Source organism: Phycodurus eques, chromosome 1 (genome assembly GCF_024500275.1).
Source record: "Phycodurus eques isolate BA_2022a chromosome 1, UOR_Pequ_1.1, whole genome shotgun sequence".
NCBI lineage: Eukaryota > Metazoa > Chordata > Actinopteri > Syngnathiformes > Syngnathidae > Phycodurus > Phycodurus eques.
In genome coordinates, this window is record NC_084525.1 from 17747057 (window position 1) to 17763105 (window position 16049).

Consider the following 16049-nt stretch of genomic DNA (forward strand, 5'->3'; position numbering starts at 1 on the left):
GACATGTTGGATCCTTTAGCTTTGGTTTAGTTCTTTTATGCCAATTATTTCTAGTCTCAGTCGTTTCTCTTGTTACAGATTTGGTTGACTTTATGGCATTCACTCGGGAGTAGTTGTCTGTGACAATATCACTGGTAATATATCTCCAGTGACTTCCCCTGGTGAGTTCAGAGGGAAGACAGAAATATGGCATTATCAATTCCATCAGCGAGAGCAAGTGTCTCTCCTGCCATTGTGCTCCAAACCACTCTCCTGATCTTCTTCAATTGCCAGCAAACAGGTGAAAATGTCCCTTCCTCCCCCATCAGCACAATGAGATGTCTACCTTGTGTTCCACCGTCAGGTAGGTTTCCCATTGAAGCATCACTGAAGACGGCAAGCTTCAAGGAATCAACATCTCCTAAATTCTAGGATGAAATTTTAGGGTGGCACGTACTGACTTTAGTTTCTTTAGTACTTTATTTGCTTCATGTAAAGTCTGCGCAGTGGCTTGTTTTAAGGTGGATGCAAGAATACATGTATCAAACATGGTTTCTGGCCTACTTTGTCTGGCAACCCATAGCAGCTGACCTATCTTTGATCTCAGCTTGTCAGTCTCGCAGTCTGTGAGAGGGGAATGACGCTCAAAGCTTTTGATGGGTCCATGACAAATGGTTGAAGAGTCTTTATGTATCCATTCTGTTGCATCTCCACTCCTCCTTTCACAGTGGTGAAATTCATACCCACATAACAAAAGCAATCATTTTCCTCACGTCGCACCTGGAAAGCAGTTTTGAGGTAGGGAATAATTGTTGTGGCAAGAATGTGGGAGGCACCCCAGATGAAGTCATCCACATGACAAGCGAGGGTGCCAATTACACAGCAGTGTCCATCCAATCAGTAGAAAACAGCAGGCTCTACTTGTGACATTGTGGCCCCTGTTTTCTTCAGTGTGGATTTGACTTTATTGTACCAGTAGAGGGAAGCATCAGCTAGTCCATAGACATATATATTTAGCGTCCATACTTTTCTATTACATTTGAGTTCAGGAGGAGGATGAAGATAAATGTCCCAACACAGCTCTGCACCCTGAAGAAAAGCTGTCAAAAATGTCCATGGAGTGCAGCATCCATTGTCTCTGCTAGATAACTGACATAAGTAACTTTAGGGACTGACGAGCACGTAGGAGAGTCTTTTGGAAGATCTGCAACATTATACTCCTCAAAACCCTGAGCTACGAGATGGGCTTTGGGTACGATTACATCAGGTCTTACCTTTAGTGTACACACCCACCTGGTGGACACCTGTTTTTGACCAACATCTTCTACCTCTTCAAACACCCCATTTTCTTCCAGTTACTAATGTCATCATGTTTTGGATTGTCAAATGAAACATCTTCTGTGACCATCACATCATTATCATGCATGTCAGAACATACTTCGTCAATGTCCAGAGTCTCAACATGAAGATTTGCCACCTGACTCAGATCAGATGAGTTATCAGGTTGTGAGTACTGTAGATTGTACCAGTTCTTGTATTGTCCGGTAGCCTTTCCAGCTTGGCCCATCACTCTAGCTGTATGAAAAACACCAGTCTTTGTCCCGATAATTGATTGTTTGTCCTGTTTTCAGTGTTATGGAGCCTCCCGCTCTTACATCCAGTGGCTGTGGATTATCCTGATGATAATCCTCCTCATTGTCAGCTTCATTGGCTTTGTGAATATTAGTATCTACAGCCTTGTCATTCTCTTCAGATTGCTGAGGATCTATATAGCACCTGCTACTTCACAGGAGTCAGCATCACCCTTTCTTTTCCTTGAGTAATGAACCCTGACATAGGTCCCACCATGAGGCACAAATATCACGACTCCATCTTGCCCTATCACAACTCCAGGGCCTTTCCATTCAGCACAGTCTGTCCTTTTATAAAACACTTTGTTCCCGGTTTCATACTTGTCATCGTTTGAGCGGAGTTGCTTTCTAAGAGCGCACTGTATTCTTTCTGAGCATTCTGCTTTAGTGAATGCTTTCTTTGCAGTGTGTAATGTGGTTATGTTGGCCCACCCATGCACTGATAGTAGTGCCTTCCAAGGCAGGTGGCTTGTCAACTAGAACTGAAGGAAGATTGGGAATATGTCCAAAAACCAACTGGTACGGACTGAAGCCATGTACATTTTGCATTGTGTTCTTTGCCATGAGTGCCCAATCCATAGCTGTTCCCCAGTCACATCTGTTGTCCAATTTAACTTTCAGCAGTATTTCCATGAGTGTTTGATTTTGGCGCTCAAGCAAACCATTACTCCATGAACAGTAGCCAGCACTGGTCTTTATCGCAATATTGAAATTTTCAGCCATGTCTCTGATTTCATCGTTATTAAATTCCCCTCCGTTATCACTGAAAAGTCATTCTGGCGGGCCATGGACACTAATCCAGGAATGAATGAAGTGTTACACTATCACGTTTGGCTTCTTGGAAGTGACAGTGCTACCTGTGCTGAAACGGGTGAAATGATCAATAATATGAAGGTACCACACATTTGATTCGACAACCCCAATTCAGATGAAGTTGGGACGTTGTGTTAAACATAAATAAAAACAGAATACAATGATTTGCAAATCATGTTCAACCTATATTTAATTGAATACACTACACAGACAATATATTTCATGTTCAAACTGATAAACTTTATTGTTTTTAGCAAATAATCATTAACTTGGAATTTTATGGCTGCAACACGTTCCAAAAAAGCTGGGACAGGGTCATGTTTACCACTGTTTACATCACCTTTTCTTTTAACAACATTCAATAAACGTTTGGGAACTGAGGACTCTAATTGTTGAAGCTTTGTAGGTGAAATTCTTTCCCATTCTTGCTTGACGTACAGCTTCAGCTGTTCAACAGTCCGGGGTCTCCGTTGTCGTATTTTACGCTTCATAATGCGCCACACATTTTCAATGGGAGACAGGTCTGGACTGCAGGCAGGCCAGTCTTGTACTCGCACTCTTTTATTACGAAGCCACGCTGTTGTAACACGTGCAGAATGTGCTTTGGCATTGTCTTGCTGAAATAAGCAGGGGCGTCCATAAAAAAGACGTTGCTTGGATGGCAGCAATGTTTCTCCAAAACCTGTATGTACCTTTCAGCATTAATGGTGCCTTCATGTGTAAGATGTGTAAGTTACCCATGCCATTGGCACTAACACAGCCCCATCCCATCACAGATTCTGGCTTTTGAACTTTGCGTCCATAACAGTCCGGATGGTTCTTTTCCTTTTTGGCCCGGAGAACACGACATCCACAATTTCCAAAAACAATTTGAAATGTGGACTCGTCGGACCACAGAACACTTTTCCACTCAGTCCATCTTAGATGAGCTGCGGCCCAGAGAAGCCGGCGGCGTTTCTGGGTGTTGTTGATTAATGGCTTTTGCTTTGCATAGTAGAGTTTCAAGTTGCACATATGGATGTAGCGCCAAACGGTATTTACTCACATTGGTTTTCTGAAGTGTTCCTGAGCCCATCCTTTACACATTGATGTCGGTTTTTGATGCAGTGCCGCCTGAGGGATCCAATGTCATGGGCATTCAATGTTGGTTTTTGGCCATGCCGCTTATATGCAGTGATTTCTCCAGATTCTCTGAACCTTTTGATGATATTATTGAGCGTAGATGATGGAATCCCTAAATTCCTTGCAATTGTACATTCAGGAACATTGTCCTTAAACTGTTTGACTATTTTCTCACACACTTGTTCACAAAGAGGTGAACCTCACCCCATCTTTGCTTGTGAATGACTGAGCAATTCAGGGAAGCTCCTTTTATACCCAATCATGGCACCCACCAGTTCCCAATTAACCTGTTCACCTGTGGGATGATCCAAACAGGTCTTTGATGAGCATTCCTCAATTTTCTCAGTCTTTTTTGCCACTTGTCCCAGCTTTTTTGGAACGTGTTGCAGCCATAAAATTCCAAGTTAATGATTATTTGCGAAAAACAATAAAGTTAATCAGTTTGAACATTAAATATCTTGTCTTTGTAGTGTATTCAATTAAATATAGGTTGAACGTGATTTGCAAATCATTGTATTCTGTTTTATTTATATTTAACACAACGTCCCAACTTCTTTGGAATTGGGGTTGTACAAAAAAGAAAGAAAAGTCTTTGCATAGAGAGGAAAAGGTACAAGTCTTACGAGTTGTCACCCTTTCTGAAGTCGAAGATCACCTCCGTTATACAGAAGTGAGAGAGACAGAGAAGCTAAGGAAAGTAAAACAATTATCCTTGTCCAGCTGCACTCAATTTATCTTTGTCGAAAAACAGCTAGCTAGTCGTCACAACATGGCTGGGAATTATCAGGACGCACAAAACTGCCGAAAAACAGCCAGCAATCACAACATGGAACAATAAAGCATGTGAAGGTTGTATAAAACTAATAGAAGTAATATTTGGTAAACACAAAGCATACATTTTCCAACTCAGCTCGCCCCTTTTGATTATATTAAACAATCTATTATTAATCATAGAAAAGGAAAATTAATATACATTATTACATCCTAACTACCTAAAAGTTAACATTAAACGTTAATCAAAATAATATAACAGTGTAACATGTATTTCCTCAACTTTCTCTTTTTTTTTTTTTGCTGCTTTTTTGGGAATGTGTTGCAGCCATGAAATTCCAAGTTAATGATTATTTGCTAAAAACAATAACGTTTATCAGTTTGAACATTAAATATCTTATCTTTGTAGTGTATTCAATGAAATATAGGTTGAACATGATTTGCAAATCATTCTAGTCTGTTTTTATTTATGTTTAACACAACGTCCCAACTTCATTGGAATTGGGGTTGTATATATAGACACTTAGGTTCTTGATTCCAAAACTTGACAGATACAAACTGGGCCTACAGTAATTTGCTAATTCCTGACTACATTTAACTCGACCCTTGTCGCCATTTTTTTTGTCATCATCGTCTTCTCATCGTTCTCATTCTGCTCAGTAAATAATGTCTAAAACCTATTCCTCCAATTCTTCTGGATTTTGAACTCTGACCCGTTTCTCCTTTTCCTGCTTCCCCCCAGTTGATCCTCTGGGGGATGATTGCCCAGGAAGTGGAATCAAATGTTTGTATATGTCTGGTTGTCATGCACTGTTTTCGCTGTTTGCTATATAGTAGTTAAGATAACATTGCTTTATGACCCATGTTAGCTCTATATTGAAACTAGGGCTGGGCGATGTAATTTTTTCTTTCTTTCAATTTGTCAGAAATGTAAGCATTTATAGCAACCAAAAAATAAAGAACACAACAACAAAAAACATACATTTTAATGAAGAGTATATATTTAAAATGTATATAGCACCATAATTTGAAACAAAACGATGCTGTGTTTTTTCTCCTTTTTCTAATAGTGTGTAGATTAAGGATGGGAATTTCAAAAACGGCAAGATGGACTACAGTATGTGGATTTAACAATGACTTCATCAGTTGATATTTTTTAAAGCATGTGCAGCCATCTAGTGTACTCCGTTTGAACACAATAAGTAAAAGAGGCAGTTACCGTATTTTTGTGACCATAAGGCGCACTGTATTAAAAGGCGCAGTCTCAGTTATGGGGTCTATTTCTGTATTTAACACATACATAAGGCACACCGTATTATTGGGCGCAGGCATGGTAGAACATACGCTATCGTAAAACATACCGTAGCATGCATGCACGCTAAAACATACGCTAGCATGCATGCTAGCGTATGTTTTTAAAAAGGCAGCGGGAGCAAAACTGAGTTCGGTTGTACTTTATTGAAGTATTTAACAATCTAAACAGTGAGTTCGGTTGCACTTTATTGAAGTATTTAACAATGTACTCACGTTATTTTTTATCAGTCCTCATCCACAAATCCATCAAAGTCCTCATATTCTGTATCCAAAATGAACAGCTGGGCAATTTCGCCATCAAACATGCCGGGTTCCCTCTCGTCATTGTCTGAGTCAGTCTCGTTGCTGGGGGGCTGTTCAGCAATGATGCCGGACAACAGTGAAAGCAGATACCTAAGCCCGGGGATACACTTGCGAACCATGGATTTGTTGATCTTGAATTCTCTCGCGGCTACTCGACTCCCATGTTCATCCACGTAACTTTTAGCTTGCAGTTTAAACTGTGCTTCGTAAGCATGTCTCTTCGTAGGTGCCATTTTCGGGGGTCCTTAGCCAATATATATCTACTGGGGGCGTGCCTTTAGCGTCCTCTTTCACACGCATCCTTCCCCTTTTAACGTCCGCATGCTGTCCTCAGTCACGTCCGCCTCTCTTCTATATAAGGAGCGTGTCGGCAGGAAATGCTTCCAGTCAGTCAAGCGGAGCGCTCCTCAAAGTCACACAACAACATTTACCGATTTTGGAACTCGGTGCACACATAAGGCGCCCCGCATTATAAGGCCCCGTACATTTTGGAGAAAATTTAAGACTTTTAAGTGCGCCTTATGGTCGTGAAAATACGGTATAATCCAAATAGACAACAGACTGAATTCTCAAAGATCACTTACTCGATTATTATGTCCAGCCCTTTTGTTGAGAATGTGATGCTAGCTACCGTCCCAATTTCAACAGTATTGCTCAAGAAAGATACAGTAACTTCAGCTGCCTTATTTTTAGTTTCACAGCCATATCCTTTTAGCCCCAAAAATGAATCAAAATCATGTTAAACCTTGGTTTTATGTAGACGGACAAACATTATTAATTATGTGAAATATTTATTTATTTATATAGCCATATCGCCCAGCCTTAATTAAAACTGCTACCAGCTTTGCATGTTAATGTGAAAAAGCTAGAGCTGAATAGAAATGCAAGGCTTCCCTCGCTGTACTGGTCCAGCCGTGGTTAGCATGCTATCAGGTTAGTATGTGCTTGTGTTGATTAAGTAGATTAATTACAGGGCCCCTAATGATCATCAAGAGTGTCCCTCTTTAAGGCTAGTCCCCCATATGCATAAGCAATAGCATCATTTTCATGCAATGTCATCCTACAACTCATTGTTTCTCACTTCTTATTTGGCAGCTGTCTTTCTTTGTATTTATTTTCTTACTAATCGTCCACTGCAGGTGACAGTGCTCAAAGCTTTAGAATGCCACTGCTCAGTTGTCAAACTGAGGTTCAGAGCTTCAGACCAAAAGGTGCATTAAATACAAATTCTATGTAGCTTGATCAAAGTCCACTAACCTAGAGTGAATAGTTGGTTTGATAGTGTGCCCTATGCTGTATTCCTAACACTTCTTCCTTCATACCCCTTTATTGTACTTCATAACCCTTTATTGTACTAACATTCTGTTTACATTTTAAAGGGATATAAAAAAAAATTATTTGGGTCTTATGAGCGCTAAACTGCGACACGGTGGAAGACTGGTTAGCACACCTGCCTCACAGTTCTGCGAACGGGGGTTCAAATCCCGGCCCCGCCTGTGTGGAGTTTGCATGTTCTCCCCGTGCCTGCGTGGGTTTTCTCCGGGTACTCCGGTTTCCTCCCACGTCCCAAAAACATACGTGGTAGATTGATTGAAGACTCTAAATTGGCCGTAGGTGTGAATGTGAGTGCAAATAGTTGTTTGTTTATATGTGCCCTGCGATTAGCTGGTGACCAGTTCAGGGTGTACCCGCCTCTCGCCCGAAGATAGCTGGGATAGGCTTCAGCACACCCTCGACCCTAGTGAGGAATAGCGGTACAGAAAATGGATGGATGGATGGACTTCTAAACTCCTCCAAAAATGTTGTGTAGTTAATATGTGGTCTTTGATCCAAACGTATTTATCATCTAATATATAAAGAAAATGTAAAGGGTTTATTTTCTCTTAGTTATATATTTACTTTTGGATGGATTGCTGTGCTTCTGGCATGATGTGGATGAAAGACCAGGTTTAGTGTGTGTGTGTGTGTGTGTGTGTGTGTGTGTGTGTGTGTGTGTGTGTGCGTGTGTGCGTGCGTGCGTGCGTGCGTGTGTGAGTGAGATGAGATGAGCTGCGGACTGAACCTTGGCAGCGTGTCATCAAATGTCATTTAGGATCATCTTGCTGTACCAATCTGGCTCCCACATTGATACAGCGATAGCAGTTTTCACACAGACAAATATGAGTACAGTAACAGTTGTACAGAGGCAGATGGAGATACAGACGTTATTGACTTTCTTTACATGAAGTAAAAGCAGCTGGAGGAAGTAATAGACCCTACCTGGAGTGAAAACTGCTTCTCTGTAGCCCACATTATAATGAGTGCTTGTCTTAACCCGTTGGTACAATGTGTGTCTCACATTGGTCTTCCTTCCTTTTGTCCCCCCCTTCCTCTCTCCTGATTGTGTATTTCATTCCTTTCATTTAATGTTTTATCACCCCTCCATCCTGTCCTGGCCCACTTTTCTCTCTGTTGTCGTTCACTCTCTTCCCTCTTGCTGTTGGCTCAGACCTTAAAGACATTCAGAACAATAAGAGTAGATACTTGATAGCCTCAGAGAACCAACGCCCTGGCCATTTCTTCACAGCCCCTATTGGTTCTCTGACAGCCTCTCCATCCTCTGGCTCACTGTGCAGCCAGGTGGCCCTGCAGTCGGCCACCAGCATCCAGGAGCGCATCATGTCCACTCCCGGTGGAGAGGAAGCTATTGAAAGACTCAAGGTAAAGTTGGCTTGTGTGGGTTACATCATGCCACTGAAGTCTTTAATTCAAAGAGGAGTGTTTTTGCTTCATTTATTGAATAAACATACACTTAAAATGCTTTTTTTGTTTGTGGGATAGACCTTTTTGGATAAAATAAATGTTATTATGTATATGTGTATCTTTGATTTTGTATACACAATCTATCGTCTGTCTTAAACACTACGTTTACACATTGTAAATTTCAATCAGATCATATGTTAACAATTATTTTATGTAATTTCAAATCACCAGTAACCTAATTCGTGCGCCAATCTAGTTCTCCTTATATGACTGAGTAGCTGACTGTTGATTCAGTAGTGCAACCAACCAATCATTAGAAGCTGCAGTTGCCATGACGACCACAGTGCCCACACTGTCTCATTGAATGACGTCAAGTCCAAACGCAGATATGGAGGAAAGTGGACAGAAATAGCTCCTGAGTAATTCCAGTTTAGCCCCATGAGTGAGGCACAGACTAGTCAAAGGCAACACACGTTTATTTTAGTTATCCCATCGCTTACCCTTGTGATCCATATGTAAACATGACATTAGATATAGAAATACAAGTTAAACAGATGAGTGTATAAAGCTTTCCTCAACAAAACCAGAAAAACAGACGGTTTACGACTACGGCGTTCACGCTTTCATTTTTCTGTTTTAGGAATCTGAAAAGATCATTGCTGAGCTCAATGAAACCTGGGAAGAGAAGCTGCGTAAGACTGAGGCAATCCGCATGGAGAGGTCATTATCACAGGCGCATTACCAGTCCGTCCACCGACTGAAGCATACTGAGCTCTATTGAATCTTTGGTGCCCTTATTCTCAAAATGTCATGCACATGATCACATCTCATCCATTATCGCCAATAGATACAAGTTAATCATCATTTACAGTGTTTATTCCGTTTGCCACAGTGGAACACATACAAATACAGATTTTAGAACGCTCTGTGCCTTCTCTGCAGGGAGGCATTACTTGCAGAGATGGGCGTGGCAATCCGTGAAGATGGTGGCACTTTGGGGGTGTTCTCCCCTAAAAAGGTAGGTACACATGTAGACACAGGCTGTGGCATATATTTTAAGATGATATTTTTTTTTATTCACTCCCCTCCACCTTCGCTTCCTCTTTTGTGTTGTCATGTGTTACTTTGTTCTGCAAGAAAGGTTCTTGTGCATGCACCATCTTAGATTGGCTCTTATTATCTTAACTCTTATTATTTTGGCTTTGTACTCACGTTTGATAATTTGCCTCCATGTATTCAGCTCAGCCATGAAAGTCCATTTGATGAACAGTTTGATTCTTTTCCTACCAAGAAGGTTCGTTCAGTCATGTTGGCAGAAAAGTTATATTCCTTAGTAATTCCCTTAGTAAGCGTAATTGATTACGGTCCTCCCCCCACTTTGTATTCTGTAGATTGTAGACTCCACCCCAAAAATCTTATTGCCTATGATACCTTCAAGGTTAAATTTCACATAAACTAGTTTGAAGATCACTATTTCCACTGCACTGTACCTATTCATGTCAACATGGCTCTACATGCTATTAAGATTTTTCATTGACAAAAACATGTACTATGAAGTACTATTTCCAGTACTTGGTCAGCCAGGGCTCCAAGCTCACCGAGTCGATATGATATGCGTGATGTAAACCAACGCTGCTTGCTTTTATGTTGAAATTCGGCATTCGGCCCCATTGCAACATTTGAGGAAACACCGCTAGAAATGACAAAAATGAAACACACATAGCTTACTTTAGGTTACCTTACTGCTGTGCCTTAGCTGTGGAAGATGCAGTATTATACTCTGTAGTCTCCACTTTCCTGCAGTGGTTGTTGTTTGCCTGCCCACAGTCTTTTCTTAAATAACATTTTAAAACTTCCTTATTGTGGCCAGTGGCCAGATTCTGAGAAGTTTTACTCCTTCGTACTTGAGGTGGTCAATGTGGTCAGGTTTTTCAGTCTCTCACATAACTATTTTGAAGTGGAAAACCGGTCACCCCAAATCGAGGCGAGTAGAATAGAGTTGCCGTGTAGTGGAAAAGCCCTTGTCTTGACTTTCCTTTTACCTGCTTTTGTGACTTGTGAACAAAAGTCATAGTTAAAGAGTCATCCTCTGCAGATAATATTGAGTTGTTGATTCCCCATTTTTGTTTACATTTATTTGTCTTCATTCTTTTTTTCCCTCATTCACTGCTGCTCCATTGGTTAGCATTTCAATGAGAAGCCTTGTGATCTCTATACAGACTTTAATGGGGTCTTCTCCCCAAAGAAGGTTGGTTGTTTTACAGAGAACTGTGTTGTGGTAGTAGAGATTAAATCAGACAGTTGGAAAATGTATTTACAATAGTCCTTTATATACATTGTTTGATAGAAAACTGGCCCCACTTTATTTACATTACCCGATTTATATTTCTGTATTTTCATACTGTATTATGGTTAACCATATCCTTGTCATGTTCCTCCTGTAGACTCCTCATCTTGTTAACTTGAACGAAGATCCTCTCATGTCTGAGTGTCTACTATACTACATCAAAGATGGAATTACAAGGTAAATTAAACTTCATGTATGTCTTTGCTGAAGAAAACTTGAAAAAAAAAAAAATAATATTCGCCCAGTCTAAAATAAAGGGCAGCCTAAATACATACTGCCTTCTACTTTTGCTATTATTCCGTAAACGGTGTGTAACGTTGTTGCTGCACGTTTCATATTTCCTCTTTTGAACTAACCACGGTCACTGATGGTGTAGTGGTACACTCGCCTGACTTTGGTGCAGGCAGTGTGGGTTCAGTTCCCACTCAGTGACGGTGTGAATGTGAGTGCGAATGGTTGTCCGTGTCTATATGTGCCCTGCGACTGACTGGTGACCAGTTCAGGGTGTAGTCCGTCTTTCGCCCAAAGTCAGCTGGGATAGGCTCCAGCGTCCCGCGACCCTAACCAGGATAAGCGGTGTTGAAAATGGATGGATGGATAAACTAACCACGTTAGAGCGCTTTCGCGCCTTCTCTAATGCCACTTAATAGATCTAACATTCTTGTGTCTTTCTGCACTTAAACTGTGATATTCTTGCTACAAAAAAGCTTTGCTTTGGCTAATGGAAACTATAAAAATCTTGACGTGATACCCTTGTTTCTTCATCTTTTGGCTCATCCGCTAAGTAAATTTGAAATTAGTGTTGAAGCACTAAAAACATACACACAGATAAATCAACCTTTGATATACAACCCCAATTCCAATGAAGTTGGGACGTTGTGTTAAACATAAATAAAAACAGAATACAATGATTTGCAAGTCATGTTCAACCTATATTTAATTGAATACATATATTTCATATATTTAATTGAATACACTACAAAGTTAATGTTCAAACTGATAAACTTTATTGTTTTTAGCAAATAATCATTAACTTAGAATTTTATGGCTGCAATACGTTCCAAAAAAGCTGGGACAAGTGGCAAAAAAGACTGAGAAGGTTGAGGAATGCTCATCAAACACTTGTTTGGAACATCCCACAGGTGAACAGGCTAATTGGGAACAGGTGGGTGCCATGATTGGGTATAAAAGGAGCTTCCCTGAATTGCTCAGTCATTCATAAACAAAGATGGGGCGAGGTTCACCTCTTTGTGAACAAGTGCATGAGAAAATAGTTGAACAGTTTAAGGACAACGTACAATTGCAAGGAATTTAGGCATTTCATCATCTACAGTCCATAATATCATCAAAAAGGTTCAGAAAATCTGGAGAAATCACTGCATGTAAGCGGCAAGGCCGAAAATCAACATTCCATGCCCGTGACCTTCAGTCCCTCAGGCGGCACTGCATCAAAAACCGACATCAATGTGTAAAGGATATCACCACATGGGCTCAGGATGTCAATGTCAGTAAATGCAGTTTGCCGCTACATCTGTAACTCATAAACATTAATCAACAACACGCCGCCGGCTTCTCTAGGCCCGAGCTCATCTAAGATGGACTGATGAAAAGTACAAAAGTGTTCTGTGGTCCGACGAGTCCAGATTTCAAATTGTTTTTGGAAATTGTGGACGTCGTGTCCTCCGGGCCAAAGAGGAAAAGAACCATCCGGACTGTTATGGACGCAAAGTTCAAAAGCCAGCATCTGTGATGGTATGGGGCTGTGTTAGTGCCAATGGCATGGGTAACTTACACATCTGTGAAGGCACCATTAATGCTGAAAGGTACATACAGGTTTTGGAGAAACATTGCTGCCATCCAAGCAACGTCTTTTACATAGACGCCCCTGCTTCAACAATTAGTGTCCTCAGTTCCCAAATCTTTATTGAATGTTGTTAAAAGAAAAGGTGATGTAACACAGTGGTAAACATGACCCTGTCCCAGCTTTATTGGAACCTGTTGCAGCCATAAAATTCACCTGTGGGATGTTCCAAACAAGTATTTGATGAGCATTCCTCAACTTTTTCAGTCTTTTTTGCCACTTGTCCCAGCTTTTTTGGAACATATTGCAGCCATAAAATTCTAAATTAATGATTATTTGCTAAAAAAAATAAAGTTTTATCAGTTTGAACATTAAATATCTTGTCTTTGTAGTGTATACAATTAAATATAGGTCGAACATGATTTGCAAATCATTGTATTCTGTTTTTATTTATGTTTAACACATGTCCCAACTTCCATTGGAATTGGGGTTATACTATTGAACAGGTAAATAAAGGTCCCATTAATGTCTGGTGCAGACTTTTTGTTGGTGCAATGCAAGAGAATTAAAATTGGCCACTGTAATGGTTTCAGGGTGGGACAGGCTGATGCTGAAAGGCGGCAGGATATCGTCTTAAGTGGTGCTCATATCAAGGAGGAGCACTGTATTTTCCATAGTGAGAGGAATGCCAGTGGAGATGGTAAGACACCATGTTATTTAATTGTGCTATTTGTATCGTTTAATAACGTTTTATTGAATGATAATGATCCCTTCCTATCATAAATCAAATGTAAAAGCAGATGGCAGTTACTGCAAAATCAGCACTATTATCAATGGATAAAATTTATTCATTAATATGGACTTCTATCAAAGAAAATACAGATTGAGTTCCTAATTATTGCTCGGTGTGTTTCTGCTGAAGTTGTCGTCATGCTTGTGCCCTGTGAGGGATCAGAGACTTACGTCAACGGCAAGCGTGTTGAGGACTCTATTCAGCTGCGTTCAGGTAGGTTCATTTAAATGGACCAGTCTCAATTTTAAAAAAATTATTCAACTGACATGAAAGATCAAACAACCGAAGCGCTAAATCAAGCAATTTCACTCTTTTCCCTACTCATTTCTCCGACTTGAACTCTTTTAGGAAACCGTATTATTATGGGAAAGAACCATGTGTTCCGCTTCAACCACCCCGAACAAGCTAGGGCGGAAAGGGAGAAAACACCATCGGCCGAGACCCCTGTAGAGCCAGTGGACTGGACCTTCGCTCAGAGAGAGCTGCTGGAGAAACAGGGCATTGACATGAAACAGGAGATGGAGAAAAGGTGACACTTGAAATTAAATGTAAACCATGTACGGAACTGTATAATGTATTTTTCCAAGCTGACGGTCTTTTTGGATAGGCTCACTGAGATGGAAATCCTATACAAAAAGGAGAAGGAAGAAGCAGACCAACTTCTTGAGCAGCAGAGACTGGTGAGTTCAAAGCAGCTTGTTTTCCTACAAACTTACAACTGAGTTTGAGTGTTATTTTTTGTTTTTGTTTTTACAATTGGCTTGTTGTTTTACAGTTGTAGCAAGTGACTGCTACGGGTGATGAACCATAATGTTTAGGATGGTTTCTGTGTGCTAGTTGTCACAGATATAGGCAGTTTTTTGAGTGATACAGCTAAATTGTAATTTTTATGCATAAGTCTTGAGTCGTTTGTAGTCAATTTCCATTGGCCCATTTAAATTGCTGAGTACTAATTCTCACACTGAGCTATGTGGGTGTGCGCCAGTGCATGTCTGTTTTTCTTGCATGGAAGATTCCTTTTGAAGCAGATGATCTTTTAAATGATGTTCTCTAGCAACTTGAAGGGGTGAGAATTAGATTGTGAAGCTTTCTCCTCTTTCCAAAACCTGTTGGTCATTTCTCTTCTATATTCTGTAGTGAAGTTGAATCTTGCAAAACAGCAGGTACCAAGTAGGGATGGGCATTTGACAAAATTTCCTTGATTGAAGGGGAAAATTCATAATCACTTAAATGATTATTTTTTATTTTTTGTTACATTTTTTATTTTATTCTATTTTTTTTTAACCAGAAGGAGAATCTCTCTCTGTGTGTTCTGGTGCTGTTTTAATGTGTGTTGCTTTGAACAGTTTAATGCTGCCTTTCAGACTTAAACCAGAGCAGAGGTCTGCGTGGATGTAGCTCAACTTTTTATAGCATACGTCTTGTCCTTCTTTCAGACATCAAACTAGTTAAGCGCCTATACTGGTTTCTGTGGACTCTATTTGACCTCAATTCCATCCAGAACCCATTAATCAGCAATCAATTTTACACAATCCACCAAATTCTTAATGGTCAGTTAATCAAATAATCGTCTATCATGTCCATCCCTAGTCTTAAGTGTGTTAGAATTTGATAAAAAATTTAAAAAAGGACTACCAGAATCCAAGCATAGTTCTATAAATGGAGGCTGCTTTTGCACGGTTCATGTTAATTGCATGTATTCTTAACTCACTCAGTGCTGGCTCTGGACAGAGTTCGCTGTTGAGCTCGTTGACCTTCAGCTGGCTGTAAATTTGCTTTGACTAGACTAGATTCCTTATTCTTGATTTTCATCTCTTCAATGCAGTTGCTGACATGTACACTGCATTCTGAGAGCAAAAACTCTTGCTGTAGTTTTTGGCAGTGACAATGTGGTTTCTCATTGACTTCTTTGACCCACTGTGTTCGCGAATGTGACGCCTGTGTTAGCGCAGTGAGGGCGCACCTCACTCACAATGTTATCACTGCTCACAGCTGAATTAGTGAAACACAAACCTACAGTATCATCTCAGAGCAACAGGTGTTAAAGTCAAAACTCCCAGCGACAGAACTTTTCTATTACAGTTCTGTTGTTCACAGATTTTAAGGTCAACAAAACCTAAGGCATCTATATTTAGTGGTTGTGATCTGTAATGTTCTTTGTCTACCAAAATGAGAAACTGCGTTACCTTTCCAACTAACCTTTCTTGTTTGTAGTGGATTAACACCTTCACCACAGTCTGTCCTCTGTCTTCTGGCTTTCTGATCAGCTGCAAGTACACGCTCTTCTAACTCTCAGCTAATACTAAAGACACAAAACCTCTGGACTGAACGGGGAGAGCTTCCAAATCCGAGAACGTGTATGCATGCCTGCCGTAGTAGCATGTTTGGGACCCAACTTTCCAATTATGAAGAGGAATTTGACAAAACGATACA

At 40.4% G+C, this 16049-nt stretch overlaps 1 protein-coding gene across 21 annotated transcripts in view; it reads left to right on the forward strand.

The window, feature by feature from the left end:
• kif1b (kinesin family member 1B) overlaps positions 1-16049 on the forward strand; it is an 87584-nt gene that overhangs the window by 39231 nt on the left and 32304 nt on the right. For 6 of the 21 annotated variants that reach the window (XM_061681251.1, XM_061681277.1, XM_061681335.1 and 3 more), the window contains exons 14-25: positions 5059-5100; positions 7073-7144; positions 8500-8633; positions 9316-9395; positions 9618-9693; positions 9916-9969; positions 10861-10923; positions 11120-11199; positions 13417-13523; positions 13746-13829; positions 13965-14145; positions 14224-14296. In XM_061681251.1, the coding sequence (XP_061537235.1) occupies positions 5059-5100; positions 7073-7144; positions 8500-8633; positions 9316-9395; positions 9618-9693; positions 9916-9969; positions 10861-10923; positions 11120-11199; positions 13417-13523; positions 13746-13829; positions 13965-14145; positions 14224-14296 (1046 nt within the window). Of the gene's footprint in view, positions 1-5058; positions 5101-7072; positions 7145-8421; positions 8634-9315; positions 9396-9617; positions 9694-9915; positions 9970-10860; positions 10924-11119; positions 11200-13416; positions 13524-13745; positions 13830-13964; positions 14146-14223; positions 14297-16049 lie in introns of all 21 variants that reach the window. The other 15 variants (XM_061681315.1, XM_061681413.1, XM_061681360.1 and 12 more) reach the window with 8 other exon arrangements.